This window comes from Anguilla anguilla, chromosome 4 (genome assembly GCF_013347855.1).
Source record: "Anguilla anguilla isolate fAngAng1 chromosome 4, fAngAng1.pri, whole genome shotgun sequence".
Classification (NCBI taxonomy): domain Eukaryota; kingdom Metazoa; phylum Chordata; class Actinopteri; order Anguilliformes; family Anguillidae; genus Anguilla; species Anguilla anguilla.
The window spans coordinates 31,650,615-31,676,038 of record NC_049204.1 but is presented as its reverse complement, the minus strand read 5'-3'; the positions used below and the strand labels follow the sequence as shown (position 1 = coordinate 31,676,038).

The 25,424-nt window shown below is 38.6% G+C and overlaps 1 protein-coding gene across 6 annotated transcripts in view; it reads right to left on the bottom strand.

Moving 5' to 3' along the window:
* Positions 1–25,424, bottom strand: part of ntng1a (netrin g1a) — a 107,218-nt gene that overhangs the window by 76,862 nt on the left and 4,932 nt on the right. For all 6 annotated transcript variants that reach the window (XM_035412607.1, XM_035412608.1, XM_035412609.1 and 3 more), the window contains exon 2: positions 21,119–21,832. In XM_035412607.1, coding sequence (XP_035268498.1) covers positions 21,119–21,364 — 246 coding nt within the window. In that variant the 5' untranslated portion in view covers positions 21,365–21,832. The remainder of the gene's footprint in view (positions 1–21,118; positions 21,833–25,424) is intronic.

The window sequence follows — 25,424 nt, the reverse complement described above, 5'->3', positions numbered from 1 at the left end:
ACTTGCTTTGTAGCAGGCTGCAATAGTCACATGCACTTCCAAAATGCATTCACAGGACTGTTTCAAATTCATAGTTTATTTTGCATATACATTATTCATTTCTGTATTTATCCAATGCCCTTTACAAAAATTTACTTTCAGAAAGCAGTTTTAGGGACACTGTAAAAATTATGTATCATTACAGAAAAATGTTTGTAAAAATTTACAGGACTTCACAGTCAAAGTCATGTAGAATAATAGAAATAATGGCCATCCCATGAAATAACAGGATTTATATTTTCCCTTTAAATTGCTTTTCACTGGCAACATTATTGCCCAGATTTTTTGTAGAACATTTTTAGAGTGCAATTAAAGCTTTCTTCGCTTTGTAAATGAAGCACCCATTTCTAAACCTTCCCCCATATTATAGCAGTTCAATGAAAGCTGAATGATGCAAGTTATTATGTGCATTTTAGGGTTTTATGCTTCTTCCAAGTAAAAATAATAATAATAATAATAACCTCTTCAGTATATACAGTATATACAGTAATACATTAATATTTGGGACAAACACACTTTTTTTCTTGATTTGGTTCTGTACTGCAAATTTTTAGATTTGTAATCAAATGTCAATTGACATGTGGTTAAATTGCATTTTCAGCTTTTTTTTAGGGTATTATTATACACTTTGATTTCACCATGTATAAATGTACAGTACTTTCTATACACAGCCTCCCATTTCAGGGCACCGTAATGTTTGGGAGACATTAATGCATTTTAAATGAAACTAGGCTATGACCCTTAGACATGACAAGGTTGCTGAGTATCGTCTCTGGTTATGCTCTGCCAGGCCTGTACTGCAGCCACCTTCAGCTCATGCTTGCTTCGGGGGCAAGTTTCCTTAAGTTTTCTCTTCAGCATATGAAATGCATGTTCAATTGGATTCAAATCATTGTAATGCTGTACAATGAAGTGCCAGCCAATGAGTTAAGAGGCACTAGCTTGAACTAATGAGCAGATTCTTATGTACACTTAAGAATTAATTCCGCTGCTGCTATCAGCAGTTACATCAGTGAAGACAAGTGAGCCAGTACCTGTGGTAGCCGTACATGCCCAAACTATAACACCCCCACCACCATGTTTCACAGATGGGGGATTGGGTGTGGGTAATTCCTTTCAGTCTCCACACTTTGCTCTTACCATCGCTCTGATACAAGTGGATCTTGGTCTCATCTGTCCAAAGGACCTTTTTCCATAACTCTTTTAGAAATCCTTTTGCAGGGATTTTCTTCTACTTCATATCAAACTAACCAGGACATCCTGTTTTTCGTCTAACTAGTGGTTTGCATTGCAGTTTTGTTCATGAAGTCTACTGTGGACAAGAGTCACTGACACATCCATGCCTGCCTCCTGAAGAGTGTGTCTGAACTGTCAGACAGGTGTTTGGGGGTTTTTCTTTCATTATGGTGAGAATTCTTCATCAACTGTCTTCCTTGGCCTACCAGGTTCTTTCCTATTACTGGGCTCACCAGTGCTCTCTTCTTAATGATGTACCGAACAGTTGATTTCGGTAAGCCTATGGTTTGGCCTAGGTCCCTGTCTGTTTTTTTTCTTATTTCACAGCCTCATAATGGCTTCCTTTACTTTCACTGGCCCAACTCTGGTCCTCATTTTGAAAAAAGCCAATTGCAGACTCCAAAGGCAACCAAAAGCTGAGAATCAAGACTGAATATTGAACAATCTCTTATATCCTCAATTGAAGCAACTGAACACACCTGATTAATCAGAAACACCTGTGAAGCCATTAGTCCCACACATTATGTCACCCTGAAAAGGGAGGACTATGAATGGAAAGTTAAGTAATTTCTACATGGCAAAACAAAAATGTAAAAAAATAAAATAATAAAACCTGAGAATCTGCACTTTAACCACATGTGAATTGTTTGATTACAAATCTAATATTGTGGAGCCAAATTAAGAAAAAAAAATATTTGTCCCAAGCATTATGGAGCTCACTGTAAGAACTGGTTTGAAAGGAAGGATGTTAACATTTTGGACGCATGAAAATAAAAAAAAGATAAGAAGCATATGGGAGGAGCAGTCAATAGCTCAATTCCATCTCCCTCAATATGAAAATGAGATGACAGCTAATGCTAACTGCCAAGTGCATCAGAGCTGTGCTGTGACAGCCATGGGCATTTCTTAGAAGCGTCAAAGGCAAAGCATGGCCCTTGTTGGGTGAAGGTGGAGGGTGGGGGGTGGGTGCTGGGGGGAGAGGGCTGAGGGAAGAGATGATGCCAAGTGAAAATAAAAAAACTTCAAAGATTATAACAGAAAAGAATATTCTGTCATTTTTGATCATTCTGGTCCCCAAATAAAACAAAATAAAAAAGGAATTCAGAGCTTCACTGGGGAAAATAAAAGCATGTGTACACAAATAAGAGTGTGAATACTGCCATGCTAACACCACAGGCACCACCCATCACAAGCCCCAATGCGCAAGCCCCTTTTCCATACCACAGCAGCCTCCAAGCCTCTTGTGCCAACATTTCATTGGCTGGGAGTTTCATCTTTCTCATCAAAGTAAAGCCAGCCAATCCACCAAAACACACTGAAGGCTTGCTTTCTGTATTAATACACCAAGCTGAACAGGCATTCGTTCATAAATCTAAATTATACCACAGTACTCAGTCTAGACTATTCACCAGGTAGAGATCCTTTCTATTTCAGCGGGAGTAATTAGCTACACTGTCTACAGAAAGCTCTCCAGTTAAGACTGAAGCGCTGATATTTATCAGGGTGACAGTTACAGCTCAGCTCACTTTACTGCTAAACAGACTGAACTGAACAAAAGAAAAATGATCTCAGACCACTTTTGTTAATCATACAGTTTGTAGAAGGAGTCGATCACAAAACAACTACAACATGAATGCTTAGTCATATTATAGGGAGATGAATTTACCTACATATAAAAATGTATGGGCCAATTAAAAAAATAAAATTCCTTGGCCCTGGCCCATACTACCCTGACTTATTAATCACTGTAAGGTTTAATTAAGCATGCATCTATAATTTTGTGCAAAAAATTCAAAATTAAAAAATAAATAAAAAAGAGGGGTGTCATTCTATCTTGTGGAGACAATAACATTCAACAACATATTATAGACTGATGTACATTGTTTTCAACGTACAAAAATGCCAAGTTAATCACACATACATACAAAGCACTGACTATAAGTCATTACTTCAAATCTAGGCCTGCCATTAAAATTACCAATATCAAAATTGTGCCAAGTTACATGTAATTAGCTTACACAAATTCTGTATTTATTCCAAAGCAATACCACCCAATGTTTCCTAAATTGTTTTAATGGGCTATTGTACACAACTGACCAATTCATTGTCTGTATGTTTTTGCATTGCCCAGGGATGGAAGCATGAGCATGACATGGCATTCCAGTTTGGGGGGGAAAATTCCCATTAAAATGCTTCCCTCACTAGTTGCTCTCTTCTTGGACATCAGTAATAGTTCCATTTGATTTCTCTGATTATTTGTATTGATTCCAAAATATTTGGAAGGATAAAAATTCAAGTTGACAGATGTTCATCTCCAAAAGTACCACAACTTGTCTTTGTACAATTCAAGGACAAAAATGAAAACATGACCCCAAATACACAATCTACCTAATCCACTTTTGTTTGCATTTTATAAAATAGACATAACAATAGTTATGGTAACAATTGTTAACATCATATTGCTCTAAAGCTAGGGGGAATTGTAGTGCACTGAAGGTATGGAATGTTCATTGGAGGAAACATACACTGTATGAACAGTTAAAAAAAGCAATGGTGGTACCATGAAAATCCTACCACCCCCCGACTCTGAAGGACACCTTCTGTATCCTCGAGGTCAAACATTAGGTACTAATGACTGAGCAATCTTAAACTGCAATGCCATTGCATGCAGTGCAATTTATCTATGTGTGTTTTTCTAATGAGCAACTAAAGCAGACAGCCCTTAATTTATGGTGTGGAGTTACCTATAATTACCTTAAAAATAATTGCATTAAATACATGAGCACGGTTTCTCCCTAATTTAAAAAAAAAGATGATTGCTATTTCAAAAATATTAAGAGGATGAAAGGGGCAATGTTTTCGTCACTCTCATTTTTCTTTAAGGGGAGGTATGAAATAACATTTTAAATGTTCTATTCTGCTTCAGAGGTCCTGAAGCACTTCAATGAAGAAACACAAAAGGCCATTTACTAAGCATTTTAAAACATAATAGGTTTAAATGTGAAACCTAATGAGCCAATTATGAGGCTTTTCAATTTTCAGTAAAGTCAGTGAGTTACAAAGTTGTGTAACTCAACAAACGTAATTTTTAAGCCACAAAATCTATACTACACTACATTACATTTGTTTAGAAGGTGATTTTATCCAGAGTCACTAATATCATGTTCATAAATAGGACTATAATTGACATTTAATAATCATGTTTTTATCATTGACGAAATAAAATTCAACAAACCTGCAATAAATCAAATCCATAAAATATGGTCTCAGTCAATACAGTTTGTTCATAAGCATATACCTGTGTACCCTTTTGCAGTGTTTGGTCCCAAAATATTTTAGATATTTCAGTGAAAAAGACAGCCATAATGTAAAATAAAAAGATAAAATAAAACAATCAACAGTGAATAACAAACTATTAGACTTGTTCATTACACACACACACACACACACACACACACATATATATATATATATATATATATATATATATATATATATATATATATATATATACAGGCAGGTGACAAACTAAAGAAAAAACCTGAATAAATGAGTGGAGAAACATAATGAATGCAGATGCTTCCATACAGGTGTACTGCATGGTATAATTAATCAATTAACACTTTATCATGCTCTGTGGCATGTATGAAAATGCTGAGCAGGCCCACCTGACCTCGATTTTGAATTGAAGATAGCAAGAAGAAAAGATCTAAGAGTATGTTTACACTGTCTGGCAAAAGTGACCCATTTCCAATTTTTTTGCTCACATGAGGCACAGATCAGATATGTACTATGAACATATAAACAGGAAAAAAGCATATGGAATCGGATATTTTCAGATCCGTTTTGGGCCATAAGCATTTGGAAATACATCGGATAAGAATCTGATTTTCCAATGCGGCTGCCATCTTAAATGGACAGATCGAAATTTCCTTGTCCTAGCAATTCGCATGTTATTCAAAATGCAATATTCTCATACTTATTTTTCTCATTTGAATTACAGTAATGTATATTACATACACAGCCACTCTCCGCTGGTGACGTTTAAATAGAGGATGTAGGCTTAGTCCAGTAGGGAATACTGAGGTTACATGCTTTTTAAGTATGTGGGCGAAGAGTCGGTATATGCCAAAATACAGTGGATGTTCGTTGCGGATCCAAGATGCTTCGAAAAGCAATAGCTTGCATTATTATTTCTGTCTCGTTTTGTGTCCATTACAGATGGCGATATGGCCGTTGCGCTGTGGTTGTTTACTTTCGTATCGGTAACCAAACCCTCATGTACGCATGCAACTTGTTTCCAGTGTAAACCATGTGAGCAAAGGTATCAGATATGGATCACTTTAAGTAGATGCAAACAGGTGGAGGTTCATACTGGGGCATGGATGGTAGGATCTTCAGTCACAGAGACTGCCCAACTGGCTAGTGTTTCAATAGGAACAGTGACTAAAGGGACATCTGCATTTCGATCTATGGGAAAGGCATTAGTAAACAGGGTCAGGAATTGTGGTCGAAAATGCACATTCGATGACCATGATGCTCAGTGTGATATGTAACGAAAAACAGACTGAGCATGTCAATGCAAGACGTGATCAGATTGTGTTAGCAAGAACAGTTTGTCGAGAACTACATACAGACAAATATTCTAGTTGCATTGCAGTACATACTCCCCTCACTACAAAGACAAATGCACATTTGAGAGTTCAATGGCACAAAAACCATAGTCACTGATCTACAGAGATGTGGAAAAAAGTGATATGGTCAGATGAGTCATATTCTCGGCAAGTTTGCAAGTGCATGTGTGGCATACACCAAGAGAACTACAGGCCTGAATGCTTGACCCCTACAGCCAGGAGATCCAGTGGCTCTGTTAAGCTGTGGGAGGTATTTTCCTAGCATGGTTTGGGTCCACTTGTCCCCTTAGAGGGAAGGGTCACTGCAAATCAATACAAAGTTATTCTGAGTGATCACCTTCATCCTATGATGAAACATTTCTATCCTGATGGAAGTGGTCGCCCCCATCCACAGGGCATGAGGGGTAACTGAATGGTTTGATGAGTATGAGAATGATGTGAATCATAAGCTATGGCCTTTGCAGTCACCAGATCTCAACCCAATTGAACACCTATGACTTGTTTGACATTTTGGTGTTTTTTCAGTGTTTAAATAATGAATCACTCGACGTCGGTTTTATTATTTGAACTGTCTTAATTCGGTGGACAAACTGTGTCTTTCTCCAATCTCAATGTAGTAGTTTTTTTGAAGTTGTAGTTTTTAAAAGGAAGCTACTCAATACAGTTTGGACAGAAATAAGCATCACGATAACTACAATGACCATAATTCATTGCACGTACAGGTAGTGTTGTGACAGTTTGGAAACACCGAACCTAATAATCATAGAACACGAATGATAAAGCTGGGCCAAAGAGGTACAGTATATGTAGGCCTACTTCACAACTGCAACCCACAATACACATATTTGTTTCTTCTAACAAACTGGTAGTTTATATTTGGCAGACTGTTAAATCTGGCTAACAATTTTCAACATTGCTAGTCACATTGCGAGTTAATTAATTGCTAACGTGTCTCACAAGGAACACTGAGACCAGTTGGCTGTTTACTTCTTAGGCTCTTTACTTCCAGAGCCAATAGTCTATGAAAAGGGAGCCAAAAGTCAAAAAATAAAATAACTATATATACACACCTGAAATTTTCATATATTTTTGAAGACCAAAGTGATAATTATTTATGCAGTCACAGCATTGGAACCTTTGAAAATAGAAAGTTCTTTCTTTCTTCTTTTAAAATTAGTGTTTAATATTTCAATAAAAAATATTTTATCCTTCACATAGACCTCAGGACACACTTTCTGTTTCGAAAAAAATGGTACATTCATATTTCTAAAAAAAATTAACAAAGTGAAATTGAAATCATGATTGTCAAACCGTGATTAATGTCAAAAACCGAATCGAAATCGAACTGAATCTCAAAAGCACTAATCACACAGCACTAGTCTGGAACGGGTTACAAAGCCATTTTAAAAGCTCACTTTTGCAGAAAAACACCCGGATGATTCCCAAGCCTTTGGGGACGATGTTCTATGGGAAGATCAGTCAAAACTGTAACTTGTTGGGCGAAATGGGTCCCATTATGTCTGACGTTAAGCAAAGACAGCATTTCACAATACAAACATCATACCAACAGTCAAGCATGGTATCGGTAGTGTGATGTTGTGAGGATGTTTGCTGCCTCGGGACCCGGACAACTTGCCATTATTAAAGGAACCATGAATTCTGTTCTGTGCCAGAAAATTATTTAAGAGAATGTCATCTGTCATCTGTCCGTGAGCTGAAACTGAAGCTTAATTGAGTTATGCAACAAGATGAACCTAAACACGAACAAAATTGAAGTTTTGGAGTGCCATAGTGTCAGTGTCCTGACTTGAACCGATAGAGATATAGAGATAGAGATACTGTGGCAGGAATGAGAAGTCCGTGCTCAAAAAACCTACCAATTTCTCTGAATTAAAGTAGTTCTATAAAGAGTGGGCTAAAATTCATACACAGCAATGTAAAACACTGATATCAAATTACAGGAAACATCTGGTTGCAGTTATTGCTGCTAAAGGCGGTGTAACCAGTTATTAAGTTTAAGGGGGCAATTACTTTTTCATATGGGTGATATAGGTGATTACTGTTTTCATTAAATCATTTTTTAAAATGTTTTTCGTGTTTACTCGTGTTCCCTTAGTCTAATATAAAGATCTGAAGCCATTCAGTATGACAAATATGCAATAATAGAGGAGACCAGGGAGAGGACACATACTTTTTAATGGCACTGTGTGTGTGTGTGTACATATATACTGTATATAGATACTTGAATATTTATACATTGCAAGCTTGAATATACCATTGTTTTCCTCAGTATAAAGAAAGAAAGCTAATAGAAGTAATTTTTGAAAAAAAATGATTAAAGGTTTGAATATTTGTTGTCTCTTGAATATATACTGAAAATTTTAAAAATTGGGTGTACACAAATAAAGGAGAGTGCACTGCCATGGTAATTCACACACCACCCCAGTCACAAGGCCCTGATGCTGTATATACTGTATGTCATATGTTTATTTTTTTAAAAAAATCTGCCAATGAAATCATCACAAACGAGATTAGTGTCAGAATGAATCAAGCCTCTCAAAGACAGGGACATAACTGAAGAATGAGGGAAAATGAATGCAAATGGGTCAGACTAATTCGAGCATATTAAAAAACCAGAACAAATTGTATTTTAACACTGGGCAGGCTTATCAGTGAGTAATGTTTGATTGCTGCCAAATTACAAAATGACTTGAGGGAAACAGTTCATTGGCAGGGTTTCATATGATAGAAATATATATTCCTGATAAACACACAAGATGGTTTATGTTAACAGCACTTTAACAAGGTATTCACGAAAAGAGATTGCTTCGCTCACTAATACTATTTACTTTTAAAGCTCGGCATAATTGAAAAATTTGCAACAAAAAAGTTGCACTGAAATAAGAGTCCGGAAATAAAATGAATGCATGATCATGTTCCCTCTTTAACGCAAGCCATATATCATCAGCATAATACGCACCATATGGAAGGCTGGGGCATATGCTAATGGAATCGTCTATATTTCACAATAAATCAACAAACATATGAATCAATAGACTAGTTTTATCTTACATGTGTCTGAGAAAGATTTGAGTGTGCCCACACTGGGCCAAAGGAATAGACAGGCAAAACAACAGTAAGACTTTCTAAATTAAATTTTGATTAGAGTCATTAAATGATTTTCTTCCTTTAGCTTCCCTCTGCTCCTTGCACAGTAATTGCCAGCACCGCACACACATCTCTCCAGTGGAACGCTAATGAAGGCCCCTGGGTCCAAAAACACTCCATGTTAGATGAGCTGATTGCACCGCACGACTATATATGGACACATTGTAGACAAAAAATGCTTCCCCTCCTCTGAACATACAAGAGAGGGATGTCTTGTCTAAAAAAATGCATTAGGAGAACCAATTAGGATTATTAGTTGGGTATAATTTATTAAATAGAGAATAAAACAAATCACTTCAGCGGTTTATAAGACACATTTAAAGAGGAAATAAATTGTGCTATATAAGGAGGGTTCTACATTAGATTAGCACTAGGCCCTAAACTGGTTTTATACTGTATCACTTAAAGAGGCAGTTCACCCAAAAATAAAATTAAGGTATGTTTCCACTTACCCAGAGTACTATCTATCCATCCAAATTTTGCTCAGATTTGTTGAATTTTTATAAATATCCACTGCAGCTCACTCTGATACAATGGACCTCAATGGGTCTCTGGCTTTTATGGCCTCGAAGCGTCAAATATTTACATTTAAAAAACTCAACAACATTTCCTTCCAAATACAATGCAGTGGTTACTCACAAATATCCACAGACCTTAATTTGTGCATGTTTTTTTTTTTAACTAATATTTATAAATCACGCCAGCTGTGTATATCCAAAGCACACCAGTAACCTTGGGCGTAGTGTCAATGTTGTTAAAACAACATTAATTTCATTTCTGGGTGAACAGCCCCGTTATGTCACTATTAGTAGCGGAAAAAGCACTATATTTGAATGAGACCATCAATGAAAAATGTGTAACACTTAAACATTTTTACCTCTTTGACATGCTTGAGTCGAGTAGAGAGAGAAAGAGAGAGAGAGACCTAAATGCTCAGTAGGTTCACAATTGAAATTTGCATAATCTGAACTTTTTTCCCCAGTCACCTATTGTACCTAGTCATGCATAACATACTTGCAGGATTCAGTAAACATCGGCCCTTATCTTTGACTCACAATTACATGCACGTGCAAAAGTCCCCTATGGTTTTTGCAACTTTACTGATAACCAAAATCAGTGAGAAGAATTATGCATTGCAAAAAGCAGCCTTGGATGATTTTTTATTAATTTTTTTACATCATTCTTATGGAAAAATGTTGATTGAGTGCAGGTCGTTGTATGCAGAACATTTGAAACTAGGCCTGCATCACATTGATGAATCCAGATTTACTTTTAGCCCATTTTTTGCGGCACCTTTAAAATATGCACTACACCAACAAACACTTATTGAAGAGGTGTTGGTTGGGGAGGGCTGGGATCACTTAAATTCAGGTCAATCAGTCAAGGCGAAAAAGTTTCCAACAAAATAGAAAACAAAGAAACATCGGTAGCTGATTTAGAACCTTCATTAATTTGAACGATAAAAGTGACTGCTAATTTAAAAAAAAAAAACAGACTTCATGTCCTGAGGACTAGCATGATTAAGTTTGTTGGTTCAGATGCCAGACATGCAACTGCTCAGGCTCCAGGAGGCAGACCTGCAGACACTGCAGTCCATCCTCAAGTGGACTCCATATATAGATGAGTCTCAAACCCATAAATTGTTAAAGATTGCAATCAGTGGGCAGCGATTCTGTAACTACACCTTGGCACTTTCACCTTTTCTGCCTTTTTTGCATTTCCCACAAGAAATGCAGCTAATCGATGAGCCTTAATAATTAAAGGGAAGCTCTGGGGGGTATATTGGTCTGGCCGTGGTTTCACTTATGCTGTCAATGAAAATTTATATTCAGATTAGTATTAATGAGCGCCTCTTGTTTTTGTCTCGTTAATTAAACAACATGCATTTAAGTAAGTGCCACACTGGCAAGTGATTCCCTCACTGTGGAACAGCAATGCGCATTACTATTGCAGTATAAATAAAATGCTTATTATCACTGAATGGAATGATGCAAGCTCTCACTAGCCCACAAAAGGAGGGAAACAGAAGCATGCCAGCTCAAATCCCAGTTGGGGCACTACATTTGTACTCTTGACATTGTACTTAACCTTAATTGATCTTAAAAACTGATAATCAGGTCTGGTTCTAATAGGTTTTTACCTTTTTTTCAAAACTATTTTATTGTATGTAAAATATGTTAAGAACTATATTTTATAAATATTTGTATTTCATAAATAAATGAATAAAAATAAATACAAAATACATTACTAAAAACAAATAAATAGGTACTTTTATATTTATTTGACTATTTTTTCAGTAAAAGTTTTGTATAGTGCACATTTTGTTTACAAAATGAATTGATCTGCACTTGCACTCACTCTTTACATTGACAGTGAAGCTTAAAATAATAATTTGTTCATACTTATATTCTGTATTTCAGTCTAGGGATGAAAATAGGAAAATAGGAAAAATAGGAAAATAGTTTACTCCGATTGACACTGAAATAGCATTTCTTCCTTTCCAATAGTTTTTCACCCAAGAGATTTTTATAGGAAGCTGTAAACAAATCAGAGGATGCATATAACCAAGACTATCAACCTTTCTGATTACAGGAAGGGATTGTTTTAAATAGGGACATCCATTAAACTGTAGTACACAACATACCTACATACTATATACCACATTGGTTGAGCTAGTTGACATCCATGAAATTGTGTTACACTCACATCTTCCGAAATGCATTTCAAGTAGAAAAAAGAAAAACTGTCATTATGTCACAATGCATAGAGCTAATGTCTATGTTACAAATAACATTATTTGCTTCTTAACATTTGTTATGCAACACTCCTACACATTTGCACGCAATAGCTACCCAATTTATTGGTGTCATGCAGTAGACAGGAATATCATGTGTCTAGCACCACTGTCCAATAGTATAATTAGCTTGTTGACTTAACTAAAGAGCATGTGAAAATATACTGTGTGCTGTCTGTACCACAGCAGGTCACAACGACCTTCGCAACAATGAAATATAATTTATTAACTGTTATAATAATAATAATAATAATAATAACATAATGTATTATGTTAAAAATATTGTAATAATAATTTTCTCATTATTGGTTGCTTGCCTGATCCTGCTGCTGCTACTTGCTTGTCTGAGTTTGTCTGTGTTGTGCAGTTTTTCTTGTTCAAAATTCATATTATTTTTGGTACTGTAACTCACATCTATAAGAAGGTTTTTCTCCATGAAAAATGTTATCACATTTGATTAGTAGTTTTTTACCCTAAGTAGTTTTTTCTTCTTTAGAGATTTTTTTAGTAGTTTTTACTATTTTAAGAGTAAATATTAGAGCAGGGAAGTGCTTATTAGCTAGGTTGCTCCATATTGTGCTTAAGTAAATATCAGTTAATGTGTCACAAAGATTATGCAAAATGTTACTGCCAGTAAAACAGAAGCATTTAAAATTAACCCACTGTTCACACAGCGAGCGACTCGTTTGACCAGTTGCCGGAATCCATTCATTTTCTATGAAGCTGTGCAACTGGGAACTGGACATCCGAGCTACAAAAGTTCCAGAGAAAAGTTTGCCTGCCAACAGCCAATTAGAGTTCTGCAGCTCTTATTTTTCCAATGAATATGATGCCATTTCATGAATGGTTCTCCCCGGCTTCACTCATTGCAATGCAGCTAAAACTTAAAAGATAGGCTATTTGGCAAATATGTGGTTTCCTCTATTAATATCAGTCAGGAAAGGCTAGCTAGCTAGCTATTTCTAGTGACCTATCTATCTGTCCCACTACCGAGAGTGAGTGTCATGACAACACTATATAGACTTAAATGATAGGCTAAATTCCAAATATACATCTTGATAGATTGTGTAATGCCATTATTTCTCTTCATCAAAAACATGCAGCAGTACGAGACCACTAAGAGGACACAACGGGAAGCTCTTGCCCCTCCCTCAGCCTAGTACATTTGAGCAATCCATCAACCAAATTGTTCACTGTGTGTACATAGGCCCATCCTCAAAATTTAATAAAAACTGTTCAGTTTTAATTATATTTTAAATGTAAATGCATTAATTATATTGAACTAAACCCACCCAAGCACACTGAATCTGATAGCAATAATGAACCAGCCAGTGACTTAAGTGCACTACATTAACCTTACAATGTCTGCTACAAAGAGTGATCTATCTTAAGTCAGAAATCAGGTACAATGTCTAAAATGTGCAAAGCATGTAGGCAGAGATTGCTTTTTACCTCTAAAAGCTTTCATCCAAATCTGTGAAGAACATGTTTAGTCATCCAGTGCACAGCCAAAATATCAATGACAGCAAAACCTACCAGCTATTTGATAGTCTATTCTCCATCTATCAGAGATGACAGAGATAATAAACTTGTATTCTGCCAGCATGTTTGCACAATTCTAAGAATAAATGCCATGTCAATGAAAGCACCAACCATCCCACCTCCGACATGTTGTGAAACAGTGATGCAGGACTACAAATAATTGCGCTGAAGTAGGCTACTAAAAGATTTTTTCAGCATTAGCTACAATTTCTATGTATGGAGAACAGCTAAACCTACCCACTATCCTTTACGTTCCTAAACCCCTGAAAGTAATTGGTCCTATATTCTTCACAGACATATCCCTTTAATAGCCTTTTTATATTTGTGCTTCTCAGCACTGAAATCTATTGCAATTCCATCACCGATAGCCTTTGACAGGAGGGAACCACAGTTCCGTCCTCCATCTAGCTCTTCCACTTGACTAAGCTGTTGATAGTTTCTGTCAATAAAAAAACACATTAGCAATTCATCAAAGGAGCAAATGTCATTATGCACAGGAAGTCCGGGGGAATTATTTTGCATTTGATTTTAGGTTCCGATAGCATTGTTATTGATTTAAAATTTCCCTAACACTGCATAGGCCAGACACAACAGATCACTGTATTTTTTGAACTGTCAATCAATGTAATCCAGGGCTGTCTGAGGACTGACAGCATCAGGCAGGCCCTTTCTTATTCCCCTCTGAAGTTCCCAAGGGAACACGAGGCCTTCAGGCCAAGAGTGTGGTAGCTCCCCCCCTCCAAAAAGGCTTCTTCAGCCTTTTAAAGCTAGCAGCTCTTCCTCAGAGGGACTTGTTTTCAGTTTTTGCCCCCAAGAATGGACAGACCCATTAATTCCCCTCTGCAAACCACCCTCCATCCTGTTCATTTGTTATTTTTACTTTTTGAATGTAACTCAGAAGGGCACGGCAGCAGGTTGTAGTCCAATGCCCGTTTAAAGGAATCAATTTGTTTATCAATAAGATCGTCCCTTCACTTGGACGAAGTGACCCATGCATTTTTCCCCATCTCCATTTAGTAAATGGGCCTGTTTTGACATCCAACAACCACACACAATCATTAATCTTTCCTCCTGTGCAGTTCCTCCAATGGGCAGTTAATGCGACTGAGATCGAGCGGTGCGTAGTCTGATGCAGAATCAAAGAGCCCCCCCACCACCCCCCACCCTACCCACCACAGCCGAATCTCCTCAAACGCACTCTGCGACCCCAGCCCATTGATCTACATGAAAAATGCGATCAGCGATGTCTCAATTTAAAATGCGAGTATTAATCTTTTCATGAGCGAATTAACATGCCACCAGAAATAAATCAAACAAACATCCCCTTATCCCAATTTGTCAACCTCTCCAGCGAAGTGAGTACGGGTGAGTGCGTGAATGTGTCTGTGTTTAGCTCCAGTATGTTATGTAAGACATACTAGTTCTCATGATGACAAGCATCCAGATAGATTGCTTAAGCTCTTGTCTCTATCCAAGGCAGTACGTATAATAGCACTGTTAAAGAAGGACAGGGACGCCGGAAGCAGTAACAGCAATTAAGAGCAATGGATCCCTAAGCCCTATTTAAGAAGTGCTACTTCTGTATTACAGCTATTCTTGGAAACTGTACACAGGAAAGGTTTCAACCAATAGTTTCCATGCATGATGAACTGTTAAATGTAACAAAAGCCCTACAGCCAGGAGGGGGATCCAGGTTCGTTCTGAATTAAGGCAAGGGGGAACTGGAAGGCAGAAAGGAAACCTAGGCTGAATGGAATCACATTAAATATCTCCTGTGTCTAAGAAATAGGCAAATGAGCAAAGTGAAATACGTTGTAACAGTGCTGCTTCAGTGCCATGTGAGCGTAATAGCAATGGGAATAATTTGTTGAGCATTTGAGTAAAGCGGATATGATTGCCTCATAATAGCAACTGGAGCTCAGTTTCTGGTTGAGGAGTCACAGTTACTCCAATGCACCATTAAGGAGTATTGGAAAAGCAATGGCACTAGAAAATTCAGGCCCTGCTTTCTTTCAAAAGCTTAAACATTCAATCAGTTTTAAATAATTCTCAGTGTTACTTAGATTAATTTATATCAAATTTAATTAAAAAATGTTTTTCATGTTTTCTCATTATTCCAGACTGCATGTTTTGGTCTCTAAAAACTCCTACAATAACCTACAAAAAATCATTTAGAATATTCTTTTTGAGGCAAGTTATGTTTTCTCACACTAATTTCTTTAACTGCATATGCTTTACATGTAAGGTGGCATATGATGCTATTTTCTTTTGCCATTTTCTGCTGTTTTGAGGTTCAGATACCTTCCCTGTCCACCTTGGAAAAAAAAGGAAACGTGTGTGACAGATAATGGCTCTTTCCGCCGTTTGATTCTGTCACCCTCATCATCATGCTTGCATTTCCATAAGGACAAAAACGCTGACAAATGTCACGAAGACACCACGGGACATTGACCTGAGAAACTATTTTCTTATCTTATTGTAGCAGGATATACTGAGTGGTGCCCGATCTATGCCCTGACGGATATCTGCTAGACATGCTCTGCAGGTACACTGGAAATACAACTTCCTGTCAGCGCTCGCGGTGCAGATAAATTTGAGCGCTCAGTTCGTGTCACAGGCCCTGAAATCTACGTGACAGAACACCTGTCCAGCGGGTGGCACTCCGCTAGAGAATATCTAGCACCCCCCTCCCGCAACGGAGGCTGAAGGATTTTGTAATGAGCATGTCCTGTAAATGATCGCCACGATGTCATCGGCGGCCGATCTGCCGCGGCTCCGCAGTCACCTTTTGCTGTTCCGGCGGAGCGAGGTGGCCGGTGGCGGCGGCCTCTCTGGCGCTACGCGGCCTGGCAGCTCCCGTGTCAGCACAGATGCTGAGGTGCGCGGCCACGCATGGCCGGGCAGGGACACGCCATTAAAATTAAAATGTGGAAATTTCCTGTCACCTTGTTAATGGGTTCCTCTAGCGCCTGGCAGAGCAGATGGACAAGAGAGCCTGGGCTCAAGATGGAGGTTTTGTATTTAAAAAAACCCAGACTATTCCCTTGTACTCATGCAAGCTTTATTGCTAAGCACTCAAACACAGACAGCACCGCCTCTGATCAGCATGACTATCTTTGACAGCCGGGTTTATTTATGGACTATCGCTAAGTGTACCCCTTGCTTAATTTTTTTAAAATTTTGCGTGAAATACATCAAGCAACTGATTGCTGGAAATATGCCAGACACTGATATACTGACGTCTCAAGTGCACTGTAGGACATTACGTTTGATAACGACGTGTAAAATCTCATTGAATATGACATTCCAGTGTAAACAGAATTTCCTTCTGTGCTGGTTGTTGACATAAAGCATTTATGTGGCCCACATAAATTCATGAAATTCAAGTCTTCTTGAAAAGAGAATCATAGCTATGTCTTCTTAGGTTCTCTTAATGGTGGTTTGTAGCTTCATTTTCATTCAATTTTTTAATATTTCTTTTCCTAACTTTCCTAACGTTTGCCAGAATTTTTAAAATGAAGAACAGCTGATGAGACAACTGAAACAGTGACCACAAGAGAAAGTATGAGATTGGTATAGAGCATACATTACTACATTCTGAACGTCTACTGAATACATAATTGCCTTTCAATATAATTAAAATGCAAATATTTCCATGAGTCCACTCTTATTCAGAGAAGTCAGCAGTTTTGAAATGCTGCCTGCTAGCTTATTTTGTAAATTTACACATGAATACAGTATGAATAAACTATTTGATTAAAATGAAATGTCACCATTTGTTTGTCTGAAACAACACTATCTTAAAAAAGAAACTTCACTTTATTCCTGAATTTAAATGCGTATTTAAATGTGAAACAAGCCGTATTGTTGCTGAAAGCAGTCTAATTTCACTCAAATGTCAACTTGCAACCACCTGAGGAATATCCGTTCTTAGAGGATGGTGTGATGAGCTGAAATATTCTCTGCCAGTCAGAGAGCAGTATAATACCAGGAGATGGCATTATGAAAGGTCAAAATGGAATATCAAAATATGAAAAAGCAGAAGAACAATGAGTCTTATTAGTTGTGTTATTTGCAAAAACTGTCTTAAACAGATTCAAACATTGTCCTGTGAAGCCATCAAGGCTCTATCATGAAACCCGTAAATTTCAGTTTCCTTCCACAATGTGTATTTCAGAGAAGACCCCAAAGCTCCAAGCACATTTTCTTATTTAATATAGTAATTTTATCCTCTGATTCTTCATTTAACGTGGTTAAATAAATGAAATGAGGGGAAAAAATTAAAATGGCACTGCACACGAAGGGGAGGCATAGCATGTCCTCACATGGCAAGAGGAACCTTTAATTAAGACAATGTTGCATTAGTGATCAGCCGAGTCTCTGCGGAATGCGTTTAATGACTGTCTCATAATATTATGCCAGTGCCGGGTGCACGGAGGACTTTTTAATAATCTCTTTGTTTCCTAATTTAGTTTTGATTGGCTATGAAATCCATAGCAGCACTCAAGGGCTCGCATTTCGCCCGTCATCAGCACTTCTTGGCCATAAACCGTACAGTCGCACAAACAAGCGCTTCCGTCCGGGGGCTCTTTTTCAGGTCCTCTGTTCAACCTCCCTCTGGCTGTTGGCTGTGGCCTGGATATAACTGCAGATAATTTCACAGGAGCCCCCCCCCCCCCCACCTGCCTGAATGTGTCGCCTGCAGACCACAATACCTAGGCCTGCTCATGCCTCATTCCAAGGGTGGGGTTGGGGGGTGGGGGGGTCTCTACTGGGATATGACATACATCAGGGTTCTTTCTGGAAACCACCAGCCTGAATTGAACGTGTCACGCTTTCGCAGACAGCAAATTTCTACAATAAATAAACAAAAACAATTTTTAACCGAGAGATAGTAATAGACATCTGTTGTTTCCAGCATTTGTTCAAGTCTATTGGATTATACACACTTAATTTCTGTAAATCTATCTTGTTTTGAATTTTGTGTAATCTTAGATTATATCAGGGGCCCATCACAAAGAAAATGTACAAAAACAAATCACGATGATTACATGGGCAATGTATGAACTACACAATGCTACACAATGTCTCAGCGATTCATAGCGCATCTGAAAACCTAGAGTACACTTGGACCCGTCTGAAGGCCTGGAACCCCCACAGTGAGACGTAACTGGCATTTCTAGGGGCCCCTCGCAGCATAATTACTTAACAATGGTAGCAACTGAGAAAAGATGACTAATAAACTGGGAGGTGAATCCTGCCTCATTCCGGAAAACAGCAGAGCTACACGGCTCCTATTAGCGCAGCAGCTATCCACGGCCCAGGAGAACTCAATGCCTGCCTGGATGGATTGTGCTGCACATTTGAGTCATGTGCCCAGGCAGCGAAGCTGAAACAGGGATCATGCATTTATAAGGTTTACACTTGACCTGAGATAAGCCTACCTGCCCGTCTGCAGGCAGCGACGCCTGATACCGCCTTAACCGCAGGAAGCAATCAGAGGCAGCAGAAAGAGCCATATGCCCTAAGGGTCAATGGACAGAAATCAATTTAACCAGATTGAATTCTCAGACAGGGCATGGTGTAAGGACTTGGTAATTGCCTGCATAAATAACTGCGGTACTTATGATAAAAATGTTATTGACATAATCGTGATATTGGTATTGTTTTAGTTGCCATTTCACAGCTAATTGCTCAAAAATTGATCTCTTCTGCTGAGAACTTGGATGCAAAACAGAATAAAAATCAATCGATAGCGAAGAGCATGTTTTTTTCTTTCTTGCTTCTTTAATATGAAAAATATTCATTAACAGCTAAAAGAAAAATCACATTTATATGGTAGTAACTTGGGATCACTGACAGACCTGATTGAATTAAAAGTGTATATGTCTGTCAAATAACAGTATTTATGCTATAAGTTATTTTGACTAAAGAGCTTCTGGTCAGGGTGGGGAAGTCACATTCTCATTGCCTCAGTCTCTTCAAAGAGTCAAAATGCAACTAACTCAATTGCTGCGCTTGTTGATAAAGGCTAAAGGTCCTTTGAGTGCACTTTGTTTGTCTGGAAAGCATTTCTACTGAATGTAAAATTATTGAACAACTGCCTAGGAGATTATTGATGGATGACTGAAGCCCCTTTTCACGCTTCGGCCGAGAGCAAAAATCACTCAGTTATGGGTGGCTTTCCCCCCCCCTCCATCCAATAAAGACACCAGCTTCAGTTCACATTAGCCGATATGATGTTCACTGTCCCTGGAGACCAGGAGGCAGAATGCAAGTGTGACGCTGACCCTCAGAAATACCAGTTCAACCTTTTCTAACCTTGAAAACCTATCACAGGCAGTCAGCGATTTCAAAAGTGCTCCTGAGATGCGAGTCTGAATAATGTATCCTATGAATAAAACACATTAGCTACAAACATATTGAATAATTCACTTTTCAAAGCCCCTGTACATGAGATATTAGGTCTTCCATCACTCCCCATATTTTTATCCTTGCGTCTCCCTCTGCCAATGGTTGCTGTCTTTTTCATTTCTCAAGTAGTAGTTACAGCACTTCTTAGAACCTCCTTTATTTTTCTGAAAAGGTTTTGAAATTTTTAAAAGCACGTTTGTTACTGATAAAATGTTTGACAGAACAGTACAGATACCCAAGACGTATTCAGCTTTCATGTCTATGTGTCACTTAATATAGACAACCAACTGCGGCTTTGAAGCTACAAAGTCTAAACATGGAGGAGCTACAGCACTTAGTGCTTTACCAATTTGACCTCCTTTTCAAAAACGAGCTGCATTTACCTCAGACTAATCTTGACTTCAAGTGGTTTTCTATACTTGTACTCACTGCCACTGTTCTGGTGTAAGTGGCCTTGTTCAACAGACAGGAATACCCGTAAATGAGCAAATGCATATTTTATATGATTCAAATCATGGCCATTACAAAAACAAAGATATAATTCCATCATTGTAAAAAAACGGAATTAATTAAAACGTTATGGCTCTGTCTGGGCTGAAATGCTTCATAATATTCTCCTGTTATGTGATTTAGTTTATTATGCTTTAACCTCTTCCTGTACACAAACATATAAGTACGGTGTAATGGAGTGATCCATCCATTATCTATACCGGCTTATCTTGGGGAGGGTCATGGGCGGGTGCTGGAGCCTATCCCAGTGTGCATTGGGCGAGGCAGGAATGCACCCTGGACAGGCCGCCAATGTATTGTAGGGCACACACACCATTGTAATGGAGTGATGCATAGACTTTAACTAATAAACAAAAAAATATTTTATGTTTGTCTTGTCAATACAAAACTAGAAAATAATTCACTTTTAAAAGTCCTCTAGCTTATGCAATTCACAAACAAGTTAATTTTTCCCTTTCTTGAGTGCATATAAATAAAAAAATACATCCCATATTTGAAAAATATAAATAGTGGTGTGAGACCAACTAGCAACGTTTCTGTATTAATGTTTTGCAGAGGGGAAATGTGTGTGTATGTGTGTTTGTGCAAATTTATGTGTGCGTGTGTAAAGAGAGATTTTGAGCGATGTTACTATGCCCAGACAACAATATTGCATTAGTATTTAAGCAATAGTGAAATCTTTGAACTTTAAAGGTCACGTAGAGTGAAAAAAGCCGCATGTCATAAATCAAACAGAAGTGCCAAATAAGCCCATCCATATCTGAGAGCATTCTAGACTCACCAAGGCGCAGTATGTCTCAGGCGGGTCTCCACATGTGATGTTGGGAGGGTCGAGTGTCACTTTCAGGTACTTGGTCATGTCGGCTGCCTCTGGCTGGCAGGCCATGTAATCCCAGGTCAGGCCTTCCTCGGTGTAGACCTGCGACTTGCAGACGTCGTAGTGTCCCCAGGCTGCGGGGTAATTCTGCATGGCGTGGCACAGGCCGGCCCACACGGCCTGCAGTGTCAACAGCACGGGCAGACGCATCGCTGCTTCCTTTGTGAGCCCTCTCTAAATTCCTCTCTAGAATACTTTACCCCGCTCCCCAAATGAAAGTGAGAGAGAGTGGCCGGGGCAATCTTATAAAATAATCCAACTTCTGTTGAGTGGAGAGCTTTGGAACCGTGCCGGCATGCCAGCTTTGTGTTAGCTGCTTTTGGGGGGTGGGGGTGGGGGAGGCTGCTAGCTCTGCCTAAATCTGCACTAAGTCTCGTCTCCCCAAGTTCTGTGGTTAGATCCGGTGTCTCAGCTGACAGGTCAGTGGGGTGGAACAGGGGGGGAGGGGGGGGTCCCCGGCTGTTGAGGTGATAACGAGAGAGGGTAAAGGAGAGCACGAGGTCATTAAATGCCGTCCGTGACACTCAGGTGATTCGCTTGCTTGGCCCGGGGCGATGAGTGACAGCCGTCTCAGGTTTGCTTCCTGTCAGTCATCGCTTTGCACCTCGCACCCGTGCTCTGTAAGAAACAATTAGAGGAGATGAATATGTTGCAGGGGTATAATGACAACGTACATTTTGACAGTGAGAAGATGCAAGGTGATGAGGGAAGGATGTGCAAGGTAGCGCTGTGCAGATGTCTTCTGTACATCACAAAGAAATATAACATATCCAAGTACCACCAGAGATTTGGGGTATACATCCCTCACACCGTTTATGCCTTTCGATATTTATACCTTAGCCAATACACAACTTCCTCAATATTCCCAGCTATACAACAAGCTCCAATACAGCAATTCAAATGTAAACACTAAATTGTAATTGCAATAGAAAAATGTCAGTTTTGCTAAATGTGTCTTAATGTATTTCTGAGTCACCAGACAGAAATTCAGAGCATTTCCGAGGCAATTACAATCAGGCATTATGTCTCATTTGTCTTTCAAATGTGACATTCCACAGAGGTTGTGACACACTGTGGTCATCAATGATCCTACTGTCATTTTGAAAAGGCCAAAGTCTCAACATAGCCCTTCAATCTGGCCACATAAATCCCCAAATTCCACACATGCACACATGCACGCACTGTATGCATATATACAGACACACACACAGCTGACTGACCACCCTATCCCTTATATTCACTACCTACTTTATTTCCCAAGGTCATCGCTAAAGACAAAGAAGTTCTAAGTAGGGTAGCACAATATGAAAACTTTTTCAATAAACCATATTAGTCTGACCATACCGGCTGGCACTAACAGCAGTGCCAATACCCCTGTGTATTACATTATAGCATAAATGCTAACTGCAACCAAGTTTACACATTACCAGAAGACGTACATGAACACAGACATCAGCTAAGAAAATAGTTACATATTTCATTTGCAAACCAAAATTATTTAAACTTGCTTACTGTTTTATTAAACAGACAGCATGAGTCTAGAGAGCTAATGAATCTGTGTATCACTTTGCTTGTGAGTTTGGCTGGAAAAATAAAAAGAGGTTCAGATGACTCTGCTCAGGCTACTTTGTGAGCACAGCATTTTATGAAATTGACACCATCAGCGGCACACCAATGTCTTGCCTCTCTGAAGCATGTAGGTCATGCCACCACATCAGCCATAATCTTAGTTCATCAGCTAGTATCATTTTAAGATGTTATTTACCGATACAGTACATATACAACCCCAATATTATCATGTTTCCCCAGGTCTAAGCTGATCTTCCTGACTGAATAAAGGTTACAAACCAAAAATGAGTGTACATAAGTTAGGCAAGAGGAAATTGGGAAATAGCTTCTTTCCACAGATTTAGAGGTGGCTCAGTGCTACCTACAGGTTTTCTATTGCAGACAAAGTGCAAATGTAAGAGTGATTCTATACAGCATTCAAGACCATGAAATGTGTTCATGGGAACTGCTGTCCTAAATTTCATTATACAGAATCATAATAAGGGGACTGATACGGGCCTGAGTTCGATCACAGCTTCCAATTATACTTAGCAGCTACATACTGAGTGAGGTTCTATGAGAGCAAGATAATCAGTTTCTTTATTTTGCCTTAATACAGACTGCACAGACCTCACAACCCACTATGGTCACACACAAAATATTCAATTAACACCGTGATTATGACTTTCAATTGTCTCGGTTGAAGCTCCACCTTCAAATGATTCAAATGGGGGAAATGTGATGGTCTTTCTTATTCTCCATTATCACTGGGTTGAATTCATGGCACTGAAATCCATTAGACACTCGTCTGTTCACCTCTGACACTGTAGTTGTTCTCCAATAAATGCTGGCAGATCTTGCTTTCATTTGACCCCGTCACACGGCTGAAAGCACCACTGTGAATTTTTTAACAAATCAAAACAGGGAATGCTTGTCACGGAGGCTGCTTTGATTTTGGCCAATTTAAATTCTATGGATGTTTGTGAATGTTTGGAGCCCCGTGGAATAAATTTTAGGAGATATTATTGCACAGTTTGAATGCCCACACACTTCAGCCTGGTTTAAGTCCAGGGATACCCAAAATGCTGTGTGTGATAAACGCACTCGGTATTTAGAGGGGGTGACTATGATTTCAGGTGCTTTTATAATAACCATTACATTTTATTTGTATCTCTTTATTTTATGCAATTGCACAGCAGTTATGTCCCTCACACTGTCGTTTTATCTTCTTGTCTGTTCTGATCCTAGAGAAACAGAGACTCCTGTGTAAAAACAGTAAAATTTAAAATTCCCTGAGAGGGACCACACTCTTATAAAACTGCTTATAAAATATGCTTGCACTCACACACGCACACACACACACATACATACTCGCATGCTTGCGCGCATGCATGCTCGCTCGCTCGCTCGGTCTCTTGCTCACGCACTCACAAACACAGCAAAAACACCAAAAGAAACACCATTCTGAAAATACATCCACAATTGACCAATGAACAATGCAGCTTCCACAAGTACTGTTTTATCTGTTCGCTTCTACTTACTTGGGTCTTAGTAAATTGAGATCTACAGTTTATCTAAAACACGATTATATAATCAATAGCAGATGGCTTTTGAGGCAAACCCTCTCTGTGCTTCCAGGTGTCCAGAGGCAGTTTCATTCTACTGCCGGGAGCAAAAAAGAAACAATGTAAAGTTTTTAATTTTTTATGGCAGCCCTGCTACCAGAGGGATAATTGCTGATGACTCACCAAACACTCCTGCAGATACAATGCTTCTGTACATTTCCGTTCTGGTTAATCAGTCAGGGAAGTCAATAGGACTGCTGACCTGGCACACCTACTCCTAAGTGATCAATTAGTCTCCAAAACTCATTGGAGGTTTGTCTGCTCAACGCTGTCAGCTGCATTGTACTGCACAAGCAATTTTGCCTTTTAAAACCACCACAGCAGTTGAAAAGAAAATAATAAAGCCTTTGTCCAATTCGAAAAGGAAAGATTAAAGACAATTTAAAGTTTAATACCATTGACTAAGTTGAATGGGGGTAATTGTACAGATTAAAAATTACAAGAGACAGAAAAAAGAAAAAGAAAAAAACAATGTGTCTGCTGTAATTGGTCTCACTCACATTTGAACATATTATTCAGTAGGTAATGGCATGTACCCCTTGGAAATAAAGTAGGAGGTGAGCAAAAACACAGCTTTTTAACTGAAATTCTGCTGCTGTTTATGGGAAACACGTCAGCAGCGCATATTTTATTAACCTTGACCTTCCCTTCTTGTAACCTCAGGTTTCCTACTATGGAAGAAGGAAATAAATTCAGATATGTCCGTATTCTTTTTCAAGTATATTATTATTTTTCCATATTATTTTTTTTCCTTCTCTTCTTCTCTTGGTGTGGGTTACACGTTTAACCTTACGGGAGAGTGCTCATGAATACACCCAGGGCACAAAAAGGATATTTTTATCAATCTGAAAGTATAATTCCATTCTATTAAAATCCATCACATCCATCAAAATGACCATTATCAGCAGTTATGGATGGAGACCTTGATTGGATCCACCATGCTGAATAAGGAGAGACAGAGAGGAAGGGAGGGGATCCTCTCCATTAAATGCCGGCACGTCGATGGAGAGGAGACGTTCCAGGCAGGGGGAAGCCAA